The sequence below is a fragment of the Strix aluco genome, chromosome 5 (assembly GCF_031877795.1).
Source record: "Strix aluco isolate bStrAlu1 chromosome 5, bStrAlu1.hap1, whole genome shotgun sequence".
Classification (NCBI taxonomy): Eukaryota; Metazoa; Chordata; class Aves; order Strigiformes; family Strigidae; genus Strix; species Strix aluco.
The window spans coordinates 24,051,722-24,076,054 of NC_133935.1; the positions used below are offsets into that span (position 1 = coordinate 24,051,722).

The 24,333-nt window shown below is 40.4% G+C and overlaps 1 protein-coding gene across 2 annotated transcripts in view; it reads left to right on the plus strand.

Annotated features, from left to right (window-relative positions):
• ST8SIA1 (ST8 alpha-N-acetyl-neuraminide alpha-2,8-sialyltransferase 1) overlaps positions 1 to 22,249 on the plus strand; it is a 146,420-nt gene extending 124,171 nt beyond the window's left edge. For both annotated transcript variants that reach the window (XM_074826409.1, XM_074826410.1), the window contains one exon: positions 5,213 to 22,249. In XM_074826409.1, coding sequence (XP_074682510.1) covers positions 5,213 to 5,699 — 487 coding nt within the window. In that variant the 3' untranslated portion in view covers positions 5,700 to 22,249. The remainder of the gene's footprint in view (positions 1 to 5,212) is intronic.
• Positions 22,250 to 24,333: the final 2,084 nt, after the last annotated feature.

Here is a 24,333-nt window from a genome sequence, read left to right on the forward strand (position 1 = left end):
GTCTGTGTTTTAGCAACATTGACTACACAAGCCCCAAAGGGGCAGATAAGAAGTGCACAGTATGAATGCACAGGGCATTAAGGAGAGCATCACTGTTTGAAAGCATAAAAGCACTCTGAGAAATGAGTGCAGTGAAACTCCACTGTCACTGCAGTGGATGTGTAGTTGCAGGCTGACTTCTTGTGATCCCAGCTGTAAGCATATTCCAACAGCTGCAGCAAATTGCTAAATCATTCTTGGCTAATGCTGACATCAAATTATCTAAATAATTTTTGTAGGTTATCCTTTGCCATAGGGATAAATATGTAAGTCTTTATATGCCTTCTGCTCTATTCCCTTGAGCTCTATTTGTCTTAATTTCAAAATAATACACTAGTTCTTTGGCACCCAAGCTGTTCCCCTCATTATTCAATTTTTTTTTTTTGATAAGTCAACATGCAATTAATCCAGGATGCTGAACTTGTGACTTTGCAGATGCCAACACAGTAGATAACTGGGATATCATCATAGGCATGAGATAGTGACTTTCTGGGGAGATCAAAAAGAAACCAAGATGCAAGAAAATGCTGCCATTGTTATCTGCAAGCAGGTTAGCTCAATGTCACTGCAGCAAATTCTTTGTGGTTACTAGAAGTCATCTCTTAATACCAGAGAGGAGTCTTGTCCCCGAATATCTGCTATAGAATGTCAATAAGAAAACTAAAACCAGGTTAAAAACAAAAAGCAGAACACTTAATGCTCTTAAGTCTTTGATTGTACTGTCATGACAATGTACTGTGACAGTTTTCTCTTGGATGCATCATTCTCCCTGGAAAAGTAGAGCAGAGCATTTGAGGGAACTCTACAGGTGGTATCAAGGAAATAATTTCTCTTGATATCTGTGCAGCAGTGCCTACATGTGCCTGTTGAAAGTTGTGCTTTTTAAGTTCATTTGTCATATGGACCTGACAGCAAAAATGTGTTGCTGATGATTTTATTTGCTCTCTGTCCATTAATGAGAGTAGCAGAAGTAAAGCGCCTGGGCTGAACGTGCCATGATCTGCTTTCACCAGTGTTCACAGTCATCGGCACCTCTCTGGGCTGCCGTCAAGCTGCCGGGAGGCATTACTGCAAATTACTGAGCAGCTTGCATAGTCTTCAGGTGCTGCTCAGGGCTCAGGAGATTGCAGATCCAGTTTTATCTAAATGCTGGCAACTCACCATGTATTTTGTGAGCTTGACTGCAGAAGGTCAGAGGACGACCCTGAAAGCACTTCAGCTGTTTCTTGCTCCAAGCTGAGCTGTGGAGATGGTGTTGCCTGAGATGCACATTTGCACAAGGGGCTGAATCATTGATGCATTTGACACCTGGTGAGTGGGCAGGAGCTGCACAACTACTGGGCTCTGCCCCTGGGAGCACCGACATTGGAAGCATGTCAGGTAGAGGCGAGCACTCACTAGGAACCGGTGGCTTCTCATTCAAAGAAGACTGGGTGAGGGTCAGCCTGAGGGGAAGGTATTTGTGCCCATCTGGATGCGAGGACTGCACCAGGCTGGCAGCATCCGTGCCAGGACAAGCAGGAAAAAAAACATATTGTCATGCTCATGCATGCACTACAGAGCTGGTCAGCTGCAAGGGAAAAGCCCTCCTGGTCTCTCTGTCAGGCATGGAGTAGCATCTTCACTGTCAGCTGGGATGGTTGCAGTATGGTACCCTCAAGCCACCGCTGGAATGGGGTTGCCTGCAGCACTTGCTGTCTGGATTGGGAGTTAAAGGAAAATACACTCGAGCTTCCAGTACCATTGCTAGAAACTTGCTGACACACAGCATTTGTCCCCAGATTTCTCAGCCTCTGACCAGCCTATGAAATGTCAGAAAGCTGGACAGGGCTCCTATTTTTACAAATGGGAAACAGAAAATTTAATTTGCTTCTAATATCTCCCCTTATGAGGAGAGCAAGATGGGCAGCAGCTTTTTGGCTGTATTAGGCCATCAGACCAGCCATAATCAGCATGTTTTATGTTTCTACATGGGCTCCTGGCCACCTGTATAATGTCCATCTGTTGAACTGGGCGTGACGCCTACCGACACTGCAGTCCAGATCATTTGAATGAGACACGGGTTTCTAGGATGTGATGTTCCTGAAGGACAGTTTGCAGTAGCATGACAAACAATGTCCCTTCTGCGCGAAGTCCCTCCCATGCACCACTCTCACAGCAGTGCTATTCACTTCTTGTTACTTTAAGGCATTTGGGGAGATTTATCTAGAAGAAATGTAAATGTGTTGTGGCAATGATAGCAAATTAATATTCAGAGACAGTCCTTGGCTCTCTGTGACTGTATCTGAGCAACATTAATGTATTAATCTTAGAGCTGCGCAGTGCTTTTCTGTGAATGGTAAATTTGCTGAAAAATGCAGTTTTAGAATAACCATATCTATTTGCCATCTGAAGTGAAATTTGTTAACTAGCTGTAAGTGGGAAAGGACATGGTGAAACCAGCTTCCAGGAGTGGCAGAAGACCTGTCTGTGCCTTCCCCTCAGCCAAGGTGCAAGGACCCCATCACATCAGGCTGTGTGCTCTAGTATCCTTTACTGTGAAAGGAAGTTTGAACCTGCATTTCCCACCTCCCAGTGATGTCCCAAATTATGGGGAGGGCAATAGTCCAAGAGCCTGCTGCTTGTTTTAGTCTACGTCTTATAAGCAATTAGGGTTATTAGAACAGGGTTTGGATACTGAGGCTCAGTGCCTAGATGAATATTGAAAGGATTAAGATAGGGATTTTTTTTTTTTACCCTCAGTGACTGTCCTGATGTAAATGGAACAAGTTTGATAGGATGGACCCAACTTCTGTACCTGAAAATCTGACAGGTTGTCTTGCTACTCCTTTGGAAGAGAGGATGGTAAAGCCTGTTTTGGGGAACACTTATAAAAGGTCTGATAGTAATGGAGTAAGAGGGCACATATGAGAAAGTACAGCAAGACAATGAGTTTCTGCCAGGACACCTTGGTCTTGGCTGGCCTTCTATTTTCAGCTGTGTCATGGCTATTTCTACAGAAGAGAATGCAAATGCAATAAGTTATGAAATAATTTTTATTATTTTGTTTTGTATGTTTAGGTTGAATTGATTTCTTGCTTGGAAGACAGAGGCTTTGTCTACATTAGCAAATATCTCCATGCAGTAGGAGCAGATCTGCAGAGCAAAACAGTAATGAAGACCCAGGCAGATTTCAGGGCATTTGTTTCAAAATAGCTTTATTCTAATTCCACTTGAAGGAAATTTTGAAAGAAACTCATAGCAAATCAGGAGACCAAATATTGCATGTTGAAAATGTTGACAAAACCCTTCAACTTATTAGGAATATTTCAAGTTTCCTACAGACAAAGACTTCAAAAAACCTGGCACATGTTTATGAGACATTTCAATGCTGTTGAAGCTATATTTTTTGTTGGAAACTGTTTCAGCTGAAATTTCTGGCATCCTACTTAAACCTGTGTATCTTGCCCTGTGTGTGAATCTTGCTGATGTTTCACAGAGGTCTGTACACAAAAATGATCTATTCATAACCCTTTAAGAAAGGTATTCTTATACCTATCTCTCTGCCTGCCCCAGAGAAAAGAAAAAAAATCCAGTGCTGCTGTCTCATTTCTTGTCCTGACTCCTCTGCTGCATGACTATGAAATCAGTCACACATTTGCGTTAGCTGCAGGAAGCTTAGAGAGAGGGGGCAGCAGCAAGGGTAAGATGGGCATTTGGGAGCTGAGATAAAAATTAGAGATCACATGCAGGAGAGCACCCAGCTGCAATGAAAGGAGTGCATGTGAGGCTTGTGCAGAAGTGGCTTTTAATGTAGTAAACTGCCTGCGTGCTGAAGGCTATAGATACTGTCACGTGGTAAAGGTGGGGAGGGCTTAGTGGCATTCTGAAGATTGTGTGGACTCTGCGAAGAAAGCGGATTATTGCGAGTAAAATCATAGTGACTTTCTCATGCAAAAGTATCCTCCAGTACAGTCTGCACCCCAGGACAGAGAGTGCTTCTGTTACTCTGCAATTTTATAGTTTAGATAATGGATTTTGCCCATGGCTCTGGCTGACCTCCGTATCAGTTATATGCAGTGATACATATTTAGGATACTTTAATATTTTACTGAGACGTGATTTATTTAGTGTCAGACGTCAGGACAGGTCAAACATCAGTGCAGGTTTTGGTGTGTGTGAATGGCCTAGGATTTCCTGCCAAATGTCTTACTCATCTTGGCATATACAGAAGCATATGGCAAGGAAAGGTTATAGTCTTGACAGAATACTGGTTTTGGAGTAGTATGTAAGTAACATCATGGATAAAATAGACATCAGCAAATACATATTGGCAATTTAACAAATTGTAACCTGATGTAGTTTTTATATCAAGAGATAAGAAGACCATCATATTAGAGAAATAATCTGTATATATACATTGCCCTCCTCATAGCTGCCAACTAGTCTCTCTTTTAACTTGCATGGTACAGATACCAGCTGCTTTTAAGCCTACTCAGTGTGTAAATCATGCCATCTTAAACACCAGCTTTGACTATTGTTTGGTGCCTGTGGCTAGATTTTTGTGGTGCCACTTAACCTAAACAATTCATTGATTTCTGTTTTAATTGTTTGTAACGAAGTATGTTCTTTGAGATTTCTCTCAGTTCCAGAATGAGAATCAACTACTATGGTAGCACAACCTAAATTGCTATACAGGCACAAGAAAAACAATTCTTACAAGTTTAAGTCCAAAGTTTCTATTTAAATGTCGCTCAGTATTGCTTGTTCAGCATGTAACTTGGATTTTTTTTTTTTTGTATGCCCTTAAGGAACAAGAACAACACAGACTTTAAAATTTCTTCTAAATTCCTGTGCCTGAAAATATAAGTTGGCTTTTGGACAGAAAGAAGAATGGCACTAAAAATGATTGATTTTCAGGAAGACTGACAGTGTTCATTATGGGTTTTTTGAGAAGATGAAATCAGAAACATTTTTGGATTTTGGAGTTAGCAATATACCAGATAGTTTTCAACTGCCTATTCAGGTTTATGTTTTTAGAAGAGAGGCAATATCAGACAGTCAGGAGTTTGTCTGGACTTTCTCTGGGCTTGAGAAAGGTGTGCAGGTAATTGTATATGTGCTTTTAGCTGGGTTTTGAAATGACTGGGAAAACCTATGTGTGATCAACTTGTTTTTTTCTGTTATTCTACAGGTTCCAAAATCTGCTGTGGTCTCGAAAAGCATTTGTGGACAGTGTGAAGGTGTATAACCACAGCTACATCTACATGCCAGCCTTCTCAATGAAGACGGGGACGGGACCCTCCCTACGGGTCTATTACACCCTGGAGGACTTCGGTGCCAAGCAGGCGGTCCTTTTCGCCAACCCCAATTTCCTGCGTGACATTGGCAAATTCTGGAAGAGCAAAGGTATCCATGCCAAACGCCTTTCCACAGGACTTTTCCTAGTCAGTGCCGCCCTTGGTCTGTGTGAAGAAGTAACAATTTATGGCTTCTGGCCATTCTCGGTGGACCTGCATGGGAAGTTTATTAGCCATCATTACTATGACAATGTCTTGCCTGATTCTGGATTCCACGCCATGCCGGAGGAATTTCTACAGCTCTGGTTTCTTCATAAAAGTGGTGTACTGAGAATGCAGCTAGAACCGTGTGAGGACCCTTTTACCCAGTCTTCTGCCTGAGGATCATAGGAGTTGTTTTGGGAGATCCAATAGTTCTTAATTTCCATACTCTCCGAAGAGAGTTCTGTTTTCTGTTGATTCTTTTTAAAGGGAAGATAATCATGGATCAGTATGGACCATAAAAATGCTACTTGAAGGCCAAATGGAATACGTCCTTAATGTATAGTGCTTTATGGAACTGGGGTGGGGGAAGCAAATCTCTCCATCGAGTCCATTCAGCAACATTGTGAAAATAATATCAGAAGCAGCACAGCTGAACTTTCTGGGGACATTTTTAAATGACTAATGTAAAAAGGGCATTAAGGCTCGGAGAGACACAGGGCCACCCACAAGCTTTTGCTGACAGTGCCAAATATGACTGTCTGTTCAAAAATCCATTTCATTCCAGATTGGCATCTCGTAAAACTTTCCTTTTTACTTTTTTTTTTCCCTCCATTTGGGAGTGGGCGTGTGTGTAGGAAAGCATGTGTGTATTGTTAACTTTCTTTGTTTCTTTCCTTTTTTTTCTTCTTTTACTTAATGGAAGGAAAAGGAAAGGCTTAAAAGCCCCAGGAGCTGAGCACCATCAACTCCTCTGAATACTCTTGGGAGAGTGAAGGATGCTAAGAAAGGATCTGGTTAGAAGAATGTCCTAGGAATGCCCTGCTACCTGTTGTTGGTTGTATCAGGAGAGTTTAGGTCATTGCACTTACAACTATGCTAATGCTGTACTGTAGGCAAAAGATGGTTAAGGGAAGTTGGTCTGAAAATAAAACGTGTGTTATAAAACCAGTAGTGAAATGCAGCCTTGTTTCAGTTGACCTGCTGCAAGATTTCCACAGTGACTTTTCTAGTAGGGATGGTTCCTGACCTGTTTTGCTCTACAGCCTTAGGGACTCATTCTGTATTCATTTGGACTCCAGATGTTCATTGACTGTCAAGGGGATTTGAGGTGTTCAGTGGAATGCAGAATGAGGTTCTTCATTTGCTTATAACAGAAAAACTGCAGAAATGAATGTAAGTGGCATTTAAAATGAGTTGAAGCTTCAAAAATCCTTTCTCTTTGTGTGACTAGCTTTTCTGCTTGGATTGTAACGTTAGCCTTAAAGATTTGTACTTGTCTCTGGTTAAAGATAGTCTGAAAAATAAAACAGCCTTTGGGAGCACTGAAAAGCTGCGTAGCCAGCAAGAAAAAAGAAAAAAAGAAAACGGCAGGCCCTTATGTAAGGCAGCCTCTCTCCTCGCAGCGGGTGAATGATGTCCATGTGCACATCGCACGCGTGCTGCTCTGGCCAGCGCAGCGCCTGAAGGACTGTTTTATTTTGGGTTATTACTTGTGCAGCAGATGGTTCTGTAAATGAGAAATCTGTTTGTTTGTTTGCTTTGGTTTAGCACTGTATGACAAAGAAGAGAATACCAGCTCAGTCCACGGTGCAATTTTAGGTGCAAGATGTTATCACCATTCATTTTAAAAATCCAGATCAGGGTTCTCTTTCTTATCCTTCCATCATTAGTAGCTGAAATTCTAGTCGAAGTGTTGAAACAACAATACTGTCATTAGGTTTTCATAACAATTTCCTGTGCTACCTGTTATAGCTCCAAAGTGCTAGTATTTTGGGGGATGTATCCTGTCATATGTTGACGTCTCTCTTTGTAGACTACCAGCTGCAAGTTATATAGATGTAATTAAAAAAAAAAAAGGCAAATTCCATGGCTCTTCTTTAAATATGAATAATTCAACTATCTATGTGGGACACTGGGAAAAAAAATCATGTTTTGCTTTTTAAACCTATGTTTCATAATAAAATTTTCTTTCTAAATATGGATATTCCAAGCATAAATGGGCACTGTTCCATAGGATTACAGGGCAGTGCTAAACTGTAATGTGGAGATTTGGATTAAATAGCGTTCTAGAGACTGTTCTGATAAAATCCAAATGTGCTTCTATAACCCACTTTATCTTTGTCCATATTTTTGTTAAAAGCACAGTCAACACGCTAATGAAACATCACTTGATAATTCATTCCCTTTCGTTATGTTTATTTAGTCTATGATGTGGGTACTCAGTGAGGAAGGATTTGAAAGTAAAATATTTTCTTTAGTGCTTGTTATGGCAGAGTTTTACTGAGCTGCCTTTCTTGGAAAAGAAGAGGGGCCTGTATTGTACGCATCAAGTTTTGCACTTTTTAGTGCTTTAAAGATTATATTATCTATGAGAACAACAGTCAAAATATGGTGTGCAAAAATGGCACTTCAGCAGGATGCCAAGCATTTCCTTGGGGGTGGGAGGAAATGAGGAGAGTAGGGGGAACTGTCTCTTTGCTGGTCATTTGTTTGTATTTTTACCAATACTTGGGAATTTAGTTCTGAACCTCTCTGATGGCTCTCCAGCCCTTTGATAATCCTTTTTTCCATGTCTTGGGAAAATAAGCAGATTAGAAGAACAAGAGAAAAACATGTATTTTTGTAGGAAAACTCTGTGCAGCGTTTCATAATGTCTGGCTTGTTCATGTTCAAACGGTGCCCTGGGTATCTGGAGATGTTGCATTCCCCACCTCTGTAAGACTGAGGCAGATAGAACCTGTAGCCTGTGGTCTTTGTGAGTCCTTTCTGATGTCTGCAGTCCTGGCGTTTTCAAGAAGATAGCTTCCAAAAAATTATGGGGGTAGGAGAGACCCAGGCTGCGTGTGATGTATGACTGATGTTGAAGAAGCTGATAATTCTGTCTCTGTTCACGTTTATGTATAGTGAATATAACTTCATCTCACAAAAACAACCATGTTTAATGGGGAAGTAAAGGCTTCAAGGATAAATAATTTTCTATAACTTCCAGGAAACTGATAGCTGAAGAAAGAAGAGAAATGAAAATAAATGCCCCTTTTGAGAGAGCAAAATTTGTTTTAGCTGGCTGACTTGTCATTCCATGCAAACACTGGCCAGCGATCAGCCTTTTGCCCAGCTAGTAAAAAGGGATGCAGGAGAGTACTGCAAGTGTTTTGTGGCAAGAGCAGTCGCAAAAAAAGCAGCTGGGAACATGAGAGTGGCAGCTGCCTGGCAGAAATGTTGGGGTGAATATACTCTGTCCCTGCTGCTGCTCAACATGAAGCTTGCCTTGTCTAAATCTGGGAGTGGAGGGGGTCCATGTATAGGATCATTGATGTGGAATATGGCATTGCCTGCAAGGGACTGAAGTTGTATTGTTCTTCAGGAGGGATGTCACACCATGGGATAGGACCATACTTCTGCTTAAAGACAGGCACAAGCCAATCCAGGAGGCTAACTGTAGTAAGTGTTAACCATGAGAAATCAGTATCTCATGATCAAGGCAAACTTTGGTCTGAGTGATTATATCCATGCAGCATTTACCTATTGATTGATTGATGTCCATTGATGGCAGTGCCCTTAATCAAATTTCATTGCTTGTGTTGCTATATTTTCCTTGAAGTGAACTGAAATCTTAACGTCTATTTTGTTAGTGAAATTCCCTACCCTAGATTCTCTATCCCCACTGCCAGTCCCTGAATTTCTCTGATAGCATAACTAAAGCTGCACAAGTCTTTGCCAGGTTGAAAGCTACTGCAATTCATCTTCAATAAAAAGGAGTTCAGACTGGCCAAATTATTTGTTAATGTTCCTAGTTATTAATTTTATCGTAGAGGTGACAAGGTACAGAATTGCTGGAATCATTGCTCTGTATAGGAAGCATTGCCCCACGTTTGTAAGTAGAATAAATTAAACTCTTTTTCAAGAGCTGTGCAGGTACTGAAATCACTCTAGATATAATCTTTTTGGGGTGTATATTCTTTCTGAGTAAATCAAGACCGATTTTTGAACTTCCTCAAAAACTATGTAAAACTTCTCCTTCCTGTTGATTATGAGCCTTTGGAGCTCCTTCTAAAACAGACAAGCAAAACAGAAGCCAGCAAACTAAAATCATAGAGAAAGGGTGTGTGTGCTCATGAGAATAAAAACATCTATAATTTTGGCACAGACCTTGCCATAATACTGAGGACTCTTATTTGTGAATGTTGTATTTTTATATTTTTGCTGAAATGAAGATACCAAGTTTGGGGTGAACCACATACAAAAGTCCAAGCCTCTGTTACAGCTTAGCTGTTGTAGAATGTAGAAATATTGGCCGTTTTGTCAACTTGACTACTTTCACCTTTTTGTTAGCTTCATCAAATAACATACCCTGCTGAGTTTGCACCTCTGTGGGAGCTGAAACTAAGCAAAGGATCTGCTTTTTTAAACAATGTCTGAACTGTGGTAGTTATGTAGAAACGCCTTCCTCTAAACATCTTCATGGAAACTGGCTTAATATGAGGCTCACCCTTGCCTGTAATTAATAAGGAGAACATGAATGAGGAAACTTTTGATCTAGAAGTGAGGATGATGGAGGTGATTGCTATCTCACCATTTACTGCCTGCTTTGGTTCTTTTCTTCAGCTCACTGGCGTTTTGGAAGAAGTCCAGGTTATCTGAAGGACAGGCAGTTCTTGAAGAGTTGGATGGTGCTGGAAAAAAAGAAGATCAAATCAGTGGTGTAACAAATCAGAGTGTAGCAATTCTTGATAAAAATCCACAGTTCTAAGCAACTGTAGGACATTTTCGTCTGGTAATGTCTGTGAAAAATGGACTGCCTATGACCTACGGATGGTTTTGTGCAGGATGGCAGCAAAGAGGAGGGGAAACTGATTAAACAGAAAGGGAAATACAATGTAACAAAGAATGATGACGAAAAATCTGTCTTTCCCTTCTCTCCTGCCAGGCCCCTCAAAACACAAATGTAAAATGGACTAACCAGCTATTATCCTGAGTCATCATCTCCTTCATTAAATTTTATGGTGAGACTTCCGTTATCTGATACTTTCTAGTAAACAAAAATCATCAGACCTTGTCCAGAAATGCCTGTTTCCTGGTTCCATGGCTGTTTGGGTGGTGCTCTGGGGGCTGGGGCTGTCCTCGTGTGCTGTGACCTCCCTAATGGGACCTGCTTCTAATGTCATGTGATTCCACCAGATCTCCCTCTGGGATGATCTGGACTTGTATTTGTGCCCCGAGAAGTCATCCTAAAGAATATTTCTGCTCTATCCTTCCTGATGACCGTCCTGCTTGGGGTTAAAGTGTGATTTTAAAAGTCAGCCATAAGGTAGCTAATATATGTTGTCATTTTGAACCATGTCTTCTGAAGTGTTGATAAATTGAACAAGAGTTAGCTCCAAATTGAAAATATGACTTCAGTTAGGTGTTGATAATTTCATCATTGGAGAACAGAAAAAAGATGGAAGAAGGCTGTGTTTTTCAAAGCAGTTGTTGTAAAATAGCTTCTCTTTCCTTGAATTCCCAGATTTTGTCAGTTGGAATCTATCAAATGTTTGAGTTTTTGGTAGGTTTTGAACAGAACAATTAATAAAAGATTTTCTGTCCTTTTTGTTAAATATTAGCAAACTCATTTTCTTAAGTGTAACACAAATACCCAACAGGAGGCTTAACCTGTTCTCCCTAGCTGGTATTTCTTTGGCAGCAATGAGAACTTAAACAGCTACTTTTTCCTCCCTGATTATTAATTTTCTTCAGTTTTTATTACAGTAGGTTAAGCCCTAGTGTATTCAGCCTCTTCAGCTTAATGCATATACTTAAAAATTAATCTCACTCTGTCTTTTCAGCTGTAAAAAAAAAAAAAAAAGAAAAGTTGTTAATTGAAAATGGTTGCGTAGGTTCTCTCTACAGTCAGAAGAGACAGGCACCTCCATTTGGTGATTCATGCTTTCTCTGAACACGGGCTGCATTCAGAGGTCTCTGCAGGACTTTGAAAACACCCTAGCTGTGTCTGCAGGGCTAAGCTGTGCAGGGCAGAGCACAGCCTTAAGTGTTTTCCCTAGTTCTGTATAGTCTGCTTGTGAGAATACTGCTGTGGCTTTGTCAGGCACCCACCAGTGCTGCCCTAACCGGTGCTCAGGCACTGCATGGAGCAGGGGGTGCAGCACAGTGACCCACTCCCAGTAGTCCCTGTGGATGATGCTGGCCCAGTCTGAGGAGTTCAGCTGTGTGTTGAGTTCAGCCAACCCTGGTGTGCCACTTGCGCTCAGGGACAGCAAGTAGTCCTCAGCCGTGTGAAGCCAGTGGGGTACATTTCAGGGCAGTAGCACGTAAGGGTAAGGCTGTTGACTGCTGCTGGGACTTGGCATTCACCGAAGTGGCTCAGTTCAGATCTGCTGTGGGTACAATTCAGCAAGTGCTGTTGGAGACCAGGTCCTAGATAATTACCTGTGGCAAGGTTAGCACTCTCCTACTTCACAGTCAGAAGTGCTAGGCTTAGTGGAAATGATGGCAGCTCATCCCTTTGGAGACCAGGCTGCTTCTTCCTCTGAAACACTTTTCATCCCTGGCAAGTCTCAGAAGGGCCTATTAAAACTGCATCTTAAAATAATCTATGTGTACTCCTTGTTGCTATTGAGTTGGTCAGCTTTCTGTTGAGCTGAATATTTATCCTGCTTGGGTCTCTCTAAGGCAAGTGAACCTTTAGCACTCAGACCACCTGGAATTTACTGTGTCACTTGGTGTCTTCACCTTCCAAGTTAAACTCTTTTTTCTTTTAGACTAGATTTAACTATTATGAGTGATTCCAAAGTGAGTTTAAGAAGGCAAGACCACAAGTAATTGTTCTCTGGGTTTATGAATAAAGTGGTGTTCAATAAAACACTGAAGTGCCTTTTCAATAGTTCCTGTTGATGTCTAATTGTATATTCAATGAATTGTTTTGCTCAGATGGGGCCCATAGTAAAGATGAGTTGCATCATTTTCTGTTTGTTGGAAGGGAGCAATTACAGATGCATAATATATTTTAAGCTAAATTCTTACCAGGAAACTAGAGAATCTACATATTCTGTGAACAGCTTTGTCACTGTGATTAACTTGGTAGTAAAAGAAACATTTTCATTGAAAATAGATACACAGAGGAAAAGAGATTTTGATTAGAACAGTATAATCTGGAGCACTGAGACCCAGATTTGGGTCCCTGCTCAGATGTCTTCAACCAGGATCTCGGTGTGCTGTGAGAGTGCCATAATCACAACTTCTTTTTCTTCTCTGCATGTATTAATTTTTGTAGAAAATGCTTGAACACTTTTTTTATAATCCCTACATGTGCTGAAAATAAACGCTCCGTTTTTTCAAGAACACGTTTTCTTTTCAGATATCCATAGCTTTTAGTATATGGAGCAAAACTGACAGATGTCTGGTTTTCAGGAGAATGCTGTTTTGGAGTAGTCTGGCAGGGCTCCTGCAAACACATGAGTTGATTGCTGCCTCTTGAGCTGTAGAGTTTCAGCAGATGATACACGGGGTGCTGCACAGACAATAAAAAGAGGTATTTTAGCCTCAGCTCTGCCTGCTTGATGTCTCCCATATGCTGAGTGGTATTGCTTAGTTCTGCGAGGGCTCTTCAAGCATGGTCTTTGATCCTGAAGATCATATGTTGATTAATTTTAAAAGACTGGACTTTGAATGTACTGAAAAGTGAAATGAGCATTGAAATGACTGGAAATATGTCCTTTAGTGTGTCATTTGGTCACACTGCATGGTTTGGCCTGTTACAAAAGAGACCTGTCCATATCCAAAAGCCATTTTATCTGAGTATGACACTTGAATATATGACGACGTCACTGGAAGGTGAATGGCCGATGCTGCATAAGGCAAGGACTTGCAAAACCCATTGTTTTTATTTATATCAATAATGAAATCCCCATTGAGCCAATATTGGATTAGGTCAGCATTCAGTGCTCTTGAAACTCCTACCCCATAAGCATTTCCAAGAATTGTTCCATGCACAGGCAGAAACAATAGATTTTTCTTTTGTCACTACTCTTCACCTTGCATTGAAAATGGAATGAAGTGTCAATCAGAACTCTTATTTACCCTTTTTAGAGGTCTCTGTAGACCACCTAAATAATACATAGGCACACAATTATATAAATACAAACAAAATAGCTGATAGCCTGAAGTTTATAGCTCAAACACTGATTAGTATCTTGAAGAATTACTTTAAAATCGTTTAGTGGAAAAAAAAATTACACAAATTTTATATGTGAAAAAGATGCCTTTTTTTTTTTTTTCTCCTGAAATACACTAATAACTGAACAAACTCTGTGTTAGAGATATGTGAGTGCTTCCTCTGGTTTTCAAGTTATTCTGCACTTCTAGCTTTGTATTCAAGTCCGTACTTCTGCAAAGCTTCCGATTTTAGACTACTCTGCGTGGTGTCCTTAGGTAAAAAATTAAATGTTACTCTCAACAGTCAAAAAAGGAAGAAGAACAAACTCAGGACAGAGTTTCAGATCTTCTGAAGTCTGTTACTGTTTATGTACTGCCATTTATTCTTGGTGTCTAAAGAACTAGACAAAGATCAGAAAGTAGATAAATACACAAGATGACACAGTATTGTAAAGCTAAAGGAATGCAAGCATGTATTTAAATGTTTGGCTGAATTGGGATCTAAAGTTATTAACAGATGTTTGGTCTTCATTCTTTCGCTTCTCTTTCCCTCGGTTCTTGTTGTACTGGGGTGAAACCTGCTGCGTTCACAAGTTATTTAAAATCTCCTCTGCACTACAGTGAACTTTGCTCTGGGCTCTAAACCTAAAAACGTAACAGAGAGACATAAACCACTTCAGGTTTATTAATACCAAGTGCAAGCAAGCTTGTATGCAGTATTTCATGTCTTCCTAGTACTAATTACTGTATTAACTCAGAATTAAAATGAAGGCTTTCTTATTTCTGATACCAGTTACCCCAGAATGTTTGAAATCTTTCTTCCTGCAGTGATTTCTGTCAGGTGAATGGAGATTATATTTAGCTTAGATGTTTTGAGAGTTAGTTAACTCATACTTGGGAAGCAAAGTGAAAAAAATGGAAATTTTGTGAAATATAAAGTTTTGTCTGTTTTGAACAGTGAAAACAAGCAAACAGATAAACCTTTATATCTGACTGAATTTATGCTTCAGTGTTAAAACCCACCGTCACTGTTAATAAGTACAATAAGGACATTACCTTCGGATAACTCATAAATTGTAGGAAAGTGAAAAGCCATGCATTTTAATGAGAAAAGAAGGTTTTCTTCTCTCTGCCCTGCCCTTCAATTTACAAGCTAAATTCTCTGCTATCTTTTACTGTTCCGACTCTGTCAAATCAATAGAATTGCCTTGATTTTAACCAGCTGTCCATTCTCAAATTTGAGGGAATTCATCCTATGAAAACTTTAAATTAAGGTATTTTAAAGCAATGCCAGATTATCCTACCTAGTTAAAGGTTCCTATTCTGTAAGGTACTGATTTTTTCCACAAGTGTAGATCATGAGTAGTTTATGCTATTTGTTGGTTGCTTTTGTAAGGCAAACATCTGCTGCGCTAAGGTGTCACAGTCTGAAATCAAATAATGATCTAAATCATGTCCTTGTTTCAGCAAGTTGCATAGAAGTGATCCATGTGCTGCTCTTTCTGTCAAGTATATTGTATGAGACAATTGAAAGTGAAAAAAGGATTTTTCTACAGTGTGAAGCCTCGTCATTGACTGACTGTATCTGGGAATTAGATATCCTCAAGTAATTTATTGTCCGTGATGGATCTGATGCCTGCTAATGTTTCCACTCATTGTCAAATAATTTTGTTAGACTTTATTGATACAATGATATGATTTTTTCCCCTGCTATTCAACTGAAATTTTTCTTTTCTGATAGTTTTTGCAGGGAAAAAAATCTTTCTTTATTCTCTCCTTTTTTTTTTTACATGACAATTTATATCTAAGGCTCAATTCTAGTCTCAGATGCTGGTTGTCTTAAAAATGTTGGCCTTACGCTTTTTTCCTGTGTTGTGCACAGTATCTTCTTTTCATAACACTATTATGATGATCAACAATGAAATCCCATCAAATTATCTTCCTGTTAACCATCAAAAGTCTTTGAGAACTGAAAATTCCTCTGGTTTTCATAGAACCCGGTCTGGCTGTAAGTGTCTTTGGGCTTTAGCCTAAATTGCACACAGTCAGATCTTGAATTTTTGCAATATCTTAGTGCACTCATAGTCAATCAGGCATCAATAAAATATAAATTAATTTCCAAAATTGCTTTTGACCTCAGTGAAAAACAAGGGGTCTTTAGTAAACCTTCTTAATAATGACCTGTAACTACTATGGTGATAAAAAAATCTTTGTTTTCATTTTACGTCTCATGAAAGTTACAAGCTCAGACAAGGATATCAACAACTCCAATCAGTATCAGTCTAGTTGTCCTCTTGTTTTTGCTACATGTATTCTTTCCATTGACATTATTTTTCATTTTTTCTTTTGTTTGCATCTCAGTGAATATCTCTCAGATTCTTGTCCAATACCTAAATTATGTGTAATGTACAGGAGTTGCACTTAGTAAGGTTTCTGTTCCACTGGAGAGTTTACTAGTATGCATTTTAAATGAAGGGGATTTTATCCTCGTCTTGAGGGAGAACTGATTGGGTGAGAAAGCAAGGCATTAAAAACCACTGACTAGGTTTGTCTTGCTTGTACTGAATACCTGTGCTGAGGGCAGAGGGCAACTCCTGACTCCTGAACCTCTTGGGGCTTTGGATGACACTCAGGGGTGCTGCCGGGGCTGTTCCTTGTGCTGAGCAGTGGGGCCAGGCTGGCACAGAGGTCTGGGGTAGTACTGGGGCTGCTGGGTGCTCACAGTCCGCCCAGGCAAGAGGAGAGCCAGCAGGGCAGCGGAAGGCAGTATGAGCCCCAGGATGAAATACGCAGCATGGTCCCAGCCCTCGCTTGGTGGGGGCTGAGCAGGAGCTGCCGCCATCTGCTTGCTGCTGCATGCTCCCTGCCTGGGGCGTGGCACAGGGCGCCCAGTTGCTCCAACACAGCCAGCCTGGCTGGCCCTGCTGGGAAGGATAGTTTTGAAACTGAGTAGCTTCCAGCTGGAAACTCATGGAGCATGGTTATGTCACCCCCTGCTCTGCCTTTTCACGTCCTGAGCAGCTCATCACCAGAGCTGCATACTGGGAGCTCCCCTTGGCTGGGTAGCTCCACACTGCAGCCTCCCAGCACTGCAGTGGAGCTGAGACCTCTGCTGAGGGATGAATCAGCCAGTGTCTGGGCCCTCTTGAAAGCAGAAGAAAGTTCAAGTGCAACTGCTGTAGCGATCAAATAAATCTCTTTCTCTGGTGTTGTGGAAGGGAAGACAGTGCAAAGCGTTTTCATGCCATGCTTTAGCCATTTACAGGTCAAGAGCAAGAAGTTTGAATGTGCAGTTTGCTGTAAATTCTGATTTTTCACCTTGAGCATAGGATAGAAAGACGTCCTATTTTTATTTAGAAACATAGATTTTTTTAAAAAAAAGATACATTTAAGGACAAGTATTAGTATCTAAGTTAAATCTTGTAGAGTCATTTTCATCTTCTCCAGCTCTGGCAGTTCAAGGTGACACAGCAATCCCACCTTCATGGTGGAAGTCCTGTAAGGACCTCTAAATCTTTCTGTTTCTTACACATACCACACGCCTTGCTTTAACTTGTTTCAGTGCTGGTTCCATCTGGCTGTTTCTGAACGTTCAAGAGAAAAGCAAACAAACAAAGATATGAAGGAAATTAAAGGTGCCTCACTGTGATATTTTTATAGAGTGGTACATTGCTTTGATAATGAACTGTGAAACGTAGCATGCGGATGATGATGGATGTAAAAGACTGCATGCGTTTTTATTTGAATGTCATGTCCATAAGCTGGATTATTAGTATGAGCTCTGTAGTGTAAAAATACTGAAAACAGAAGTGAAATGAAAAGCAGTTTTTGCAGTGAACCACTTCCTCTTTTGTCTATCGCCCTTTTTACAATCAGACTCAGATTCTGGTAATGTAAGCTTTACTGTTAGGATGGTAATAAACAAACTGCCGTCTTTGTTAGGATGATAATAAACAAATTGCTGTTTTACTAAAGTCAAATATGCTTCCTTCCAGCATTGTAAGGGAAAACCTATTTGAATTTCCAACAGATCAGACTTCTTCCCAGGTGTGGGCTCATGGGGCTGCACTGACTGGGAGGTCAGTTGGGCTCACTGATGATGCCATACCATGTGTTTCCTGCCCATGGAATTCAATAGTCCATTCCTGTGCCAGGGAATAAATTACTAGTTTGGTACGGTTTGTTGTTTGTTTGTGGCTGGAAGCTGAAGTGCAAGCTAAAATGCCATGAGTTCTGTTTCTTGTAGGCACAGATATGCACACAACTCAAGGAAGTCTTGATTGGAACAGAAATGGGCCAGGCAAATGTTTTTCAACATTATTAATTTTAATACCTGACTGAGGTATTAATGAGAAGTCCGTGATTTCAGGAGGAACTGACATTTGTTCTCTTCTCCCCAAGTTGCAGTGATCCTAAAATACCTGCCCAGTCAGAGGGTTCCCAGGGAACCCACAGCTGGCTCATCACCTGGGTTATACCAACTCCCTGGTGTTTTGAAGGCAAGCAGCCCAGGAAGCATTGCTTGAAGGATCATGATTGGCTTCTGCTTGCCTCCACCTGTACCTGCAAGGTCCCTGCTCTCACCTTCCTTGTCATACCATCTGCACATCTCAGACCTCCTGCTTTGTAGCTGACCCTATTTGCAAGTCTGGCTATGAGCGTTCCTCCTGCTGGAGTGCTCAAGCAAGCGATGCTTGAAGCAGTGGTGAAACATACCATACCGTAAACATGTTTGGAAGGAGCTCAGTGTTTGGTGAAAACAAGCTGACTTGGGATCAGTCTGTGGTTTACAGTAATGCTGGTATACAATAGCCCACGCAGGACAGGTGCAAGATGTCACCTGTCTCTTTATGGACTAGGCCATTTTTGCGCTCTCACACAATATTTCCAAAGGAGCAATGTGATGTGGGATGTCAGTGTTAGCTGGTGAATTTTGCCCTTGCGTAATTCTTAGTACTTTGATTTGCATTCCTTCTTATCTTGCACAGTTTATTGAAAAATGTGGTGGTAATGTGGTAGTTCAATGTCTTGAGATGGTTTTAAAGTAGATAAGCAAACCATTATGCCTCTGAGGTTGCATAATTCCATGGATTTGTTTTATCTCCAATGACTGGCATGTAATATTTATTGTATCATTTATGATGTATGTAAGCTTTACAGGCTGGATGTTGTGTCAAAATGATGTGAGCACTTGGGTAAACATCTCCTTGAATCACCAACATTTTGGCGCACTCAGGGGCAAAGGTACTTGTATGGAGTGTGTTAAACATCACAACGCGTGTTGTTGTTTAGAGTCTTGTGATTAGGGCTTTGATCTAATTCTCTCCAATGTAGCATATGTTTGCTGTTGGCTGACACTGTTACAAGGACTAAGGGTTTATCTTTCTTTGCCTGGCAATAATGTAATTTCTATTATGTCAGTAGAATTTGTTCATTTTCAAGTAGTGTGCAGTGCTCTGTTGAAGAATGTCTCTCTTTCAGGTGATTTCATAGTGACTATACCCCAAAATGTCTAGATGTGTCTCAATAGCAAAAATTGCTTTGTTAACGAATGTATTATTTATTAACAGTATCTCGTCTTTTTCTAGTCACATTTTACAAAAAATGCCACAAGCATCTCATGTGATTTTTATAAGGAAAGTTTTATTTATAATATTTGTGCAAGTGGACAGAAACAAATCTCAATTTTATAGTAGTCCATGCCTTTTTTCATAGCTGCAGAGTCTTAATGAGCATAATCAGAAGGAACAGGCTAATTGTTTTGTTTAATTTTGATGGAATTTTTCAAAGGTAACTATTATGTTATTTATAATTTGGATTTAATTATCTTAACAAATAAATATGTCCATTTTAAGAAATGAAAATAGTATTTGTGGGGCTTCTTTTTCTTCTCTTTTCCCCATTCTCTAACTCAGTATGTCCAAACAATCAAGGTCATTTCTTCTTCCTCTTTATGTTGTCCTGCATAGTCTATTGTCATGTCAAGATTTAAATCCATTGTCCTCATCTGATATTTCTAGTTATTCTCCTTACTGAATTCCTTTTCTTTGTAGCTTAGTCAGTGAAACAAATTTACCTACAGTGTTAGTCTGAGAATTAACCTGAGGCTGAACCTCTACATTTTTACCTTCCCAGAACAACCCAGAAACACAACTTTGGGTGCACACAGGAATCCCAAGGAGATACAGGCATTTTGTCAAGGAAGTTCCCATTCTGCACTCAGATTGGTGTAACTGAATTCCACTTGCTTGGACTGAATGGTCAATAAGCTAATTTGTATGAAAATGTTCTGTGGAAAGGCAAAATGTCAACATATCAGTGCCTCAGACTCCCTCCATCTGGCTTTGGCAGGACATGCTTGAATGTCATAGGGAAGGTTGTTGCTGGGACAAGAGAAACCTACCCAATGCAGGAAATCATCCTAGTATCTCACTTTAAATCCTTTTCTACCCACATTTCCAGCCCACTGTCACATACCCAACATAGACTGCTTGGTGAGGGTGTTACTTAAGAACTTTGGCTTGTGAGTATCTGTTTCCTGTATGTGCTTTCCCACTTCACCTCTTCATGGCATTTTAGAGAAGCGTTACAGATCTTCTGTTGCTGGATCTGGATGTCTGGTAAAAAAATACACTCCTAAATTAAAAGACCAGCTGTCAGTAGGAACTGCAGCGTAAGTATTGTGGCGCTAATGTGTATGGGAGATGTTCCCATCTGGTGCAATTTTGCCTGACTGTTTAGAAGATTTATGAAGTTGTTGCATCAGGCTTTTGCACAGGGATCTACCAGTTGGCTGTGGAATGTTTGCTTAAGCCTGTTCAGCAACAAAGAGATTTTAGCCTTCATCAGGTAGCAGATGATGTACAGCATATGCCCTCTTTCTAATGACCATGAAAGCGGCTTATGTGCAACATGAGTAACAACTTCAGGTAGAGGTTTTCAGGAGAAGATGCATAGGACTTAGGAGAAAAGGGTTCACGTGTGATTTCTGCTACAGATTGCCTGCTTACCCCCTCGAACTGATTAACCACTTTATGTCAAATTGCTGCTGTTAACAAGGACTAATTCTTCCCAGTCTCACAGATGTTAAGGTAAAATATTTTTAATGTATTTTGAAAAATGCCAGCAGAGAAAATTGGAGTCTTGAAGGAAATTAGCTGCCCTGCCTATAGAAGTTCATCGAGTTGAATGCTAGTCGCAGGTCACCATGACATTTTGCTTTGCCATAGCTGGTTAGAGAATATTTTAAGTATACTACAACCATGAGAGGTTGCATTACGTCCATCTTGATTAAAGTTATACTCATCTTCCTGTATTGCCCATTCAGTGTGTTAATTAACTTCCCATCATGTAGTGCAGGTTTTTCTCCATCTATCAGGCCAAAGATCTTGGATCTTCTCTCCCCCAAACTAAGACTCCCTAGCCTATTTAGTTATTGTTTTTAATGAAAGCCAGCTAGTAACTGTGATTATCCCTGTTGCTCTTCCCTGCAGTCTTTCTGGTCCTACTTCTTTATTTTTGAGATAGAAGGTTTAGAATCCTATGGATATTAAATTACGAGGTTTCTTTTCACTATTTTCAGTTGTTGTCAAATCAGACCTTACTCATCTCCAGCTTTTAGCCTCTTCCCTGACAACCTCAAGATCTGCAGGTCTGGTGGGTTTAGCAACTGAAACTAAAATTTAGAGTTAGAACATTTTGGTTTTGTGTTTTCTTTAATGTAAATATTCTATTTAATTTCTGCATACATCCTGGGTTAAATTGCTTTAAGGCTTAAGGTACCTGAAGTGGGCTTCTGACTAAAGAGAGATTTAAATGGAAACCCCATCCATTTGGATATTTTTTTATAAAGAATATTAGGACCCAGTTGCTTCTGTGAAAAGATCTGCATGGGCTTTTTTTCTAAAGAAGAAAAAGAATTAATTTCATTACCTTGAAAGATACTGAGAGATGGAATCATTAGCTCTGGTCCACTCTGCTACGGACTCCTTTTATTTTGCAGGTATTTAACAGGAATAGACTGTAATGTGTTTTAGTCCCTGTCAACCCAATTTGATCCAGTTCTCAAAAAGATCACTGTAGTATTTTCAACATTTTGATCTGTCAGTTCATCCATTTTGTACTTTTCCTTTATTGTGTATCTATTAATGAGAAAAAAAATCGGATTTTCTTAATCAGTACCAGCAATGTAGACAACTTGCAAAATGGTTAAAAAATAGTCAAGCACATGTATATACTGCCAAAGAAAAATTCAGTACCACAAAAAAGATTCCACATAACTTTCAGGCAGGATATATGCATAGATTTCGCAGAACTTTGTATTCACTGTTTAGAATTAAAACTGGTGATACTTACAGATATACCTGTTGAAATTAATCTATACCCATGTTATTATACAGAAGTATTTCATAAGAGATAAAGTACTTTCCCAAGGAAGGGAACATTCTTTTACTGTGTATACAGGCTTACTACAAGAAAAGCATTATAGATGATGAGAAATAGCTATTCAGAATCCCTGTTTTAGAAATTATCTGTCATGATACTAAAAATAAAATACAACTGTGTATGCCAAATCATCATCTGACTCTGTGTGTGCTGTTTAAATTTAAAAAGAAGTATTTTAAAATAAAACAAAGTACTTGAAAATCAAGTGAGTGTAATGTTTTCCAGTAAGGAGATGAGACTGAAAATATGCATGGGAGAGACAACACAAAGTTCAAAATAGTTCTATCACATTCTCTTTTACAATCCTATGCCATAACTGAGCATTTTTATCTTGGGTTAATGTGTTTTTCAGAGTCCTTTTTACAATCTAGATCTCAAAAATTGTTTCATTCAAGTTATTAAAAACAAGACTTAATCTGAAGGCTTCAACAGTTTTAACATGTATTGTTAGAAAAAGCAATTTAAAAAATCTGATAACCCATCTATGGTAGATCAGGTGCTTTGCCATTCAGTGTTAACCACTTGCTTTCCTCATACTTCCCATCTCCAAATCTATCATTCATTGCTGTTGAAACTCTTGCTGGCTACTGGCAAATGCTCAATGAGAGAAACCACCTTTGGTGACATACCAGACATGTCAGGGACAGGGAAAGAGTGACAAAAAAATGACAACAAAAGGAAATCATGAGTGACAGCATTATGGCCTTAGGTTCGTTGAGTAACATGGCACTTGTGGCTTAGATTGCATGTGGCCTGTCAAATGTGGTTTATCTCTTGGAATTATTAACTGTCTGGATGAATAATTGTTAGATATATCAGCCATCAGCAAAGTTCATGGCTGATAGAAAAAGACAAGTGCAAAGTTTTTCACATGGGACAGACTCCAGCAGGCTCGGGTACAGTCTTTGTAGCAAGAGGGCCTGGGCGCTGATGGACAGCAAGTTGAGCACTGAGTCAACAGCATGTGCTTGCAATGAGAACCACCAACCGCATAGTGTAGTCAGGAGGCTGAGACAGGGTTTTTTTCCCATATGAGGTAGTTGTGAGTCTGCATTTGGATTACTACATCTGATGTTGGATGCCCTGGTATGACAGAGATACTGAAGAGTTGGAGTGACGCCAGAGAAAGGTGGTATGGCCATGGGGTGGGAGCTCAGGACAGCCAAAGAGAATGGGGGCAGCTGCCCCTTTGTTCAGCTTGGACAAAAGAGGTCTGCAGGGGCAGCTGATGGTGTTCTTCAGCTTCCTGCCGGGAGGGTGAGAGACAGCAGAGCCATACTCCTCTGCCACAGGTTGAAGAAGGGGAACTTCCTGTTAGGTATAAGGAAAAAAATTTTCTGTGAGGGTTGTTGGACACTAGATCAGGCATCTAGGCAGTCTGTGAGGTCTCCAGCCTTGGAGATCTCCACCCAGAATGAGACTGGACAAAGCCTGAGCAATCTGCCTGTATCTTGAAATCAGCTCTGAGCTCCATACATCCCTTCCAACCTGAATTATGCTGTGTGTAGTAGGGATGTCAATAATACACCTGTAAGACAAAGTGTATTCCAGAGGGTCAATCCTAAAACTTGTCTGGATGCAGGATGCTATTGCAAGATGTGAAGTTCTGTTCCTTTACCCCTCTGACATGGCACTACCAAGAGAAGGGCTTGCATTTTGTTTTCCATGAACTGCAGGAGACTAGAGCAATTACGTTGTACCAGTATCATTATAAGAGAGGGCAGAATCTCTTTCTAAATCTCTTTTCCATTCCAGATGGACTCGTGTAAGAGCACTTCTTTTGATACTGTTAGCCCGCCTACTTGGAAACAAATTACCTGATGAGACTTCTGCTATTTCTTCAGTGGGGCTGTTCAATAGCCTAAGGGACCTCACTGTTTCCTTTTGCAAGTCCAAATTTTCTTTTGGCCAAGCCTGACATGGAGAAGGACAACCAGGTAGTATACAGGTGTGTATCTCCTCTGCGGGCAGCAGATGGCACAGGCTGGCAGGACAGTGCCAGGGTGGCTGGGACTGGGGGGATGGAGGATCTCCCTTCAGATTTCTGTAGGGTTGGGTCCCTGGTGGGTGAGGGCTGGTTTTCCCTTTGCCTTTGAGATCCCTTCCTGTTCCCATCTGCTCTGGCCAACCCCTCTCAGACCTTTCATCTTTCCCAGTTTTTTGAGTACACCACATTTTGCCTTCTTTTCCTCCATTTCATCTCCTCCTTCCCACT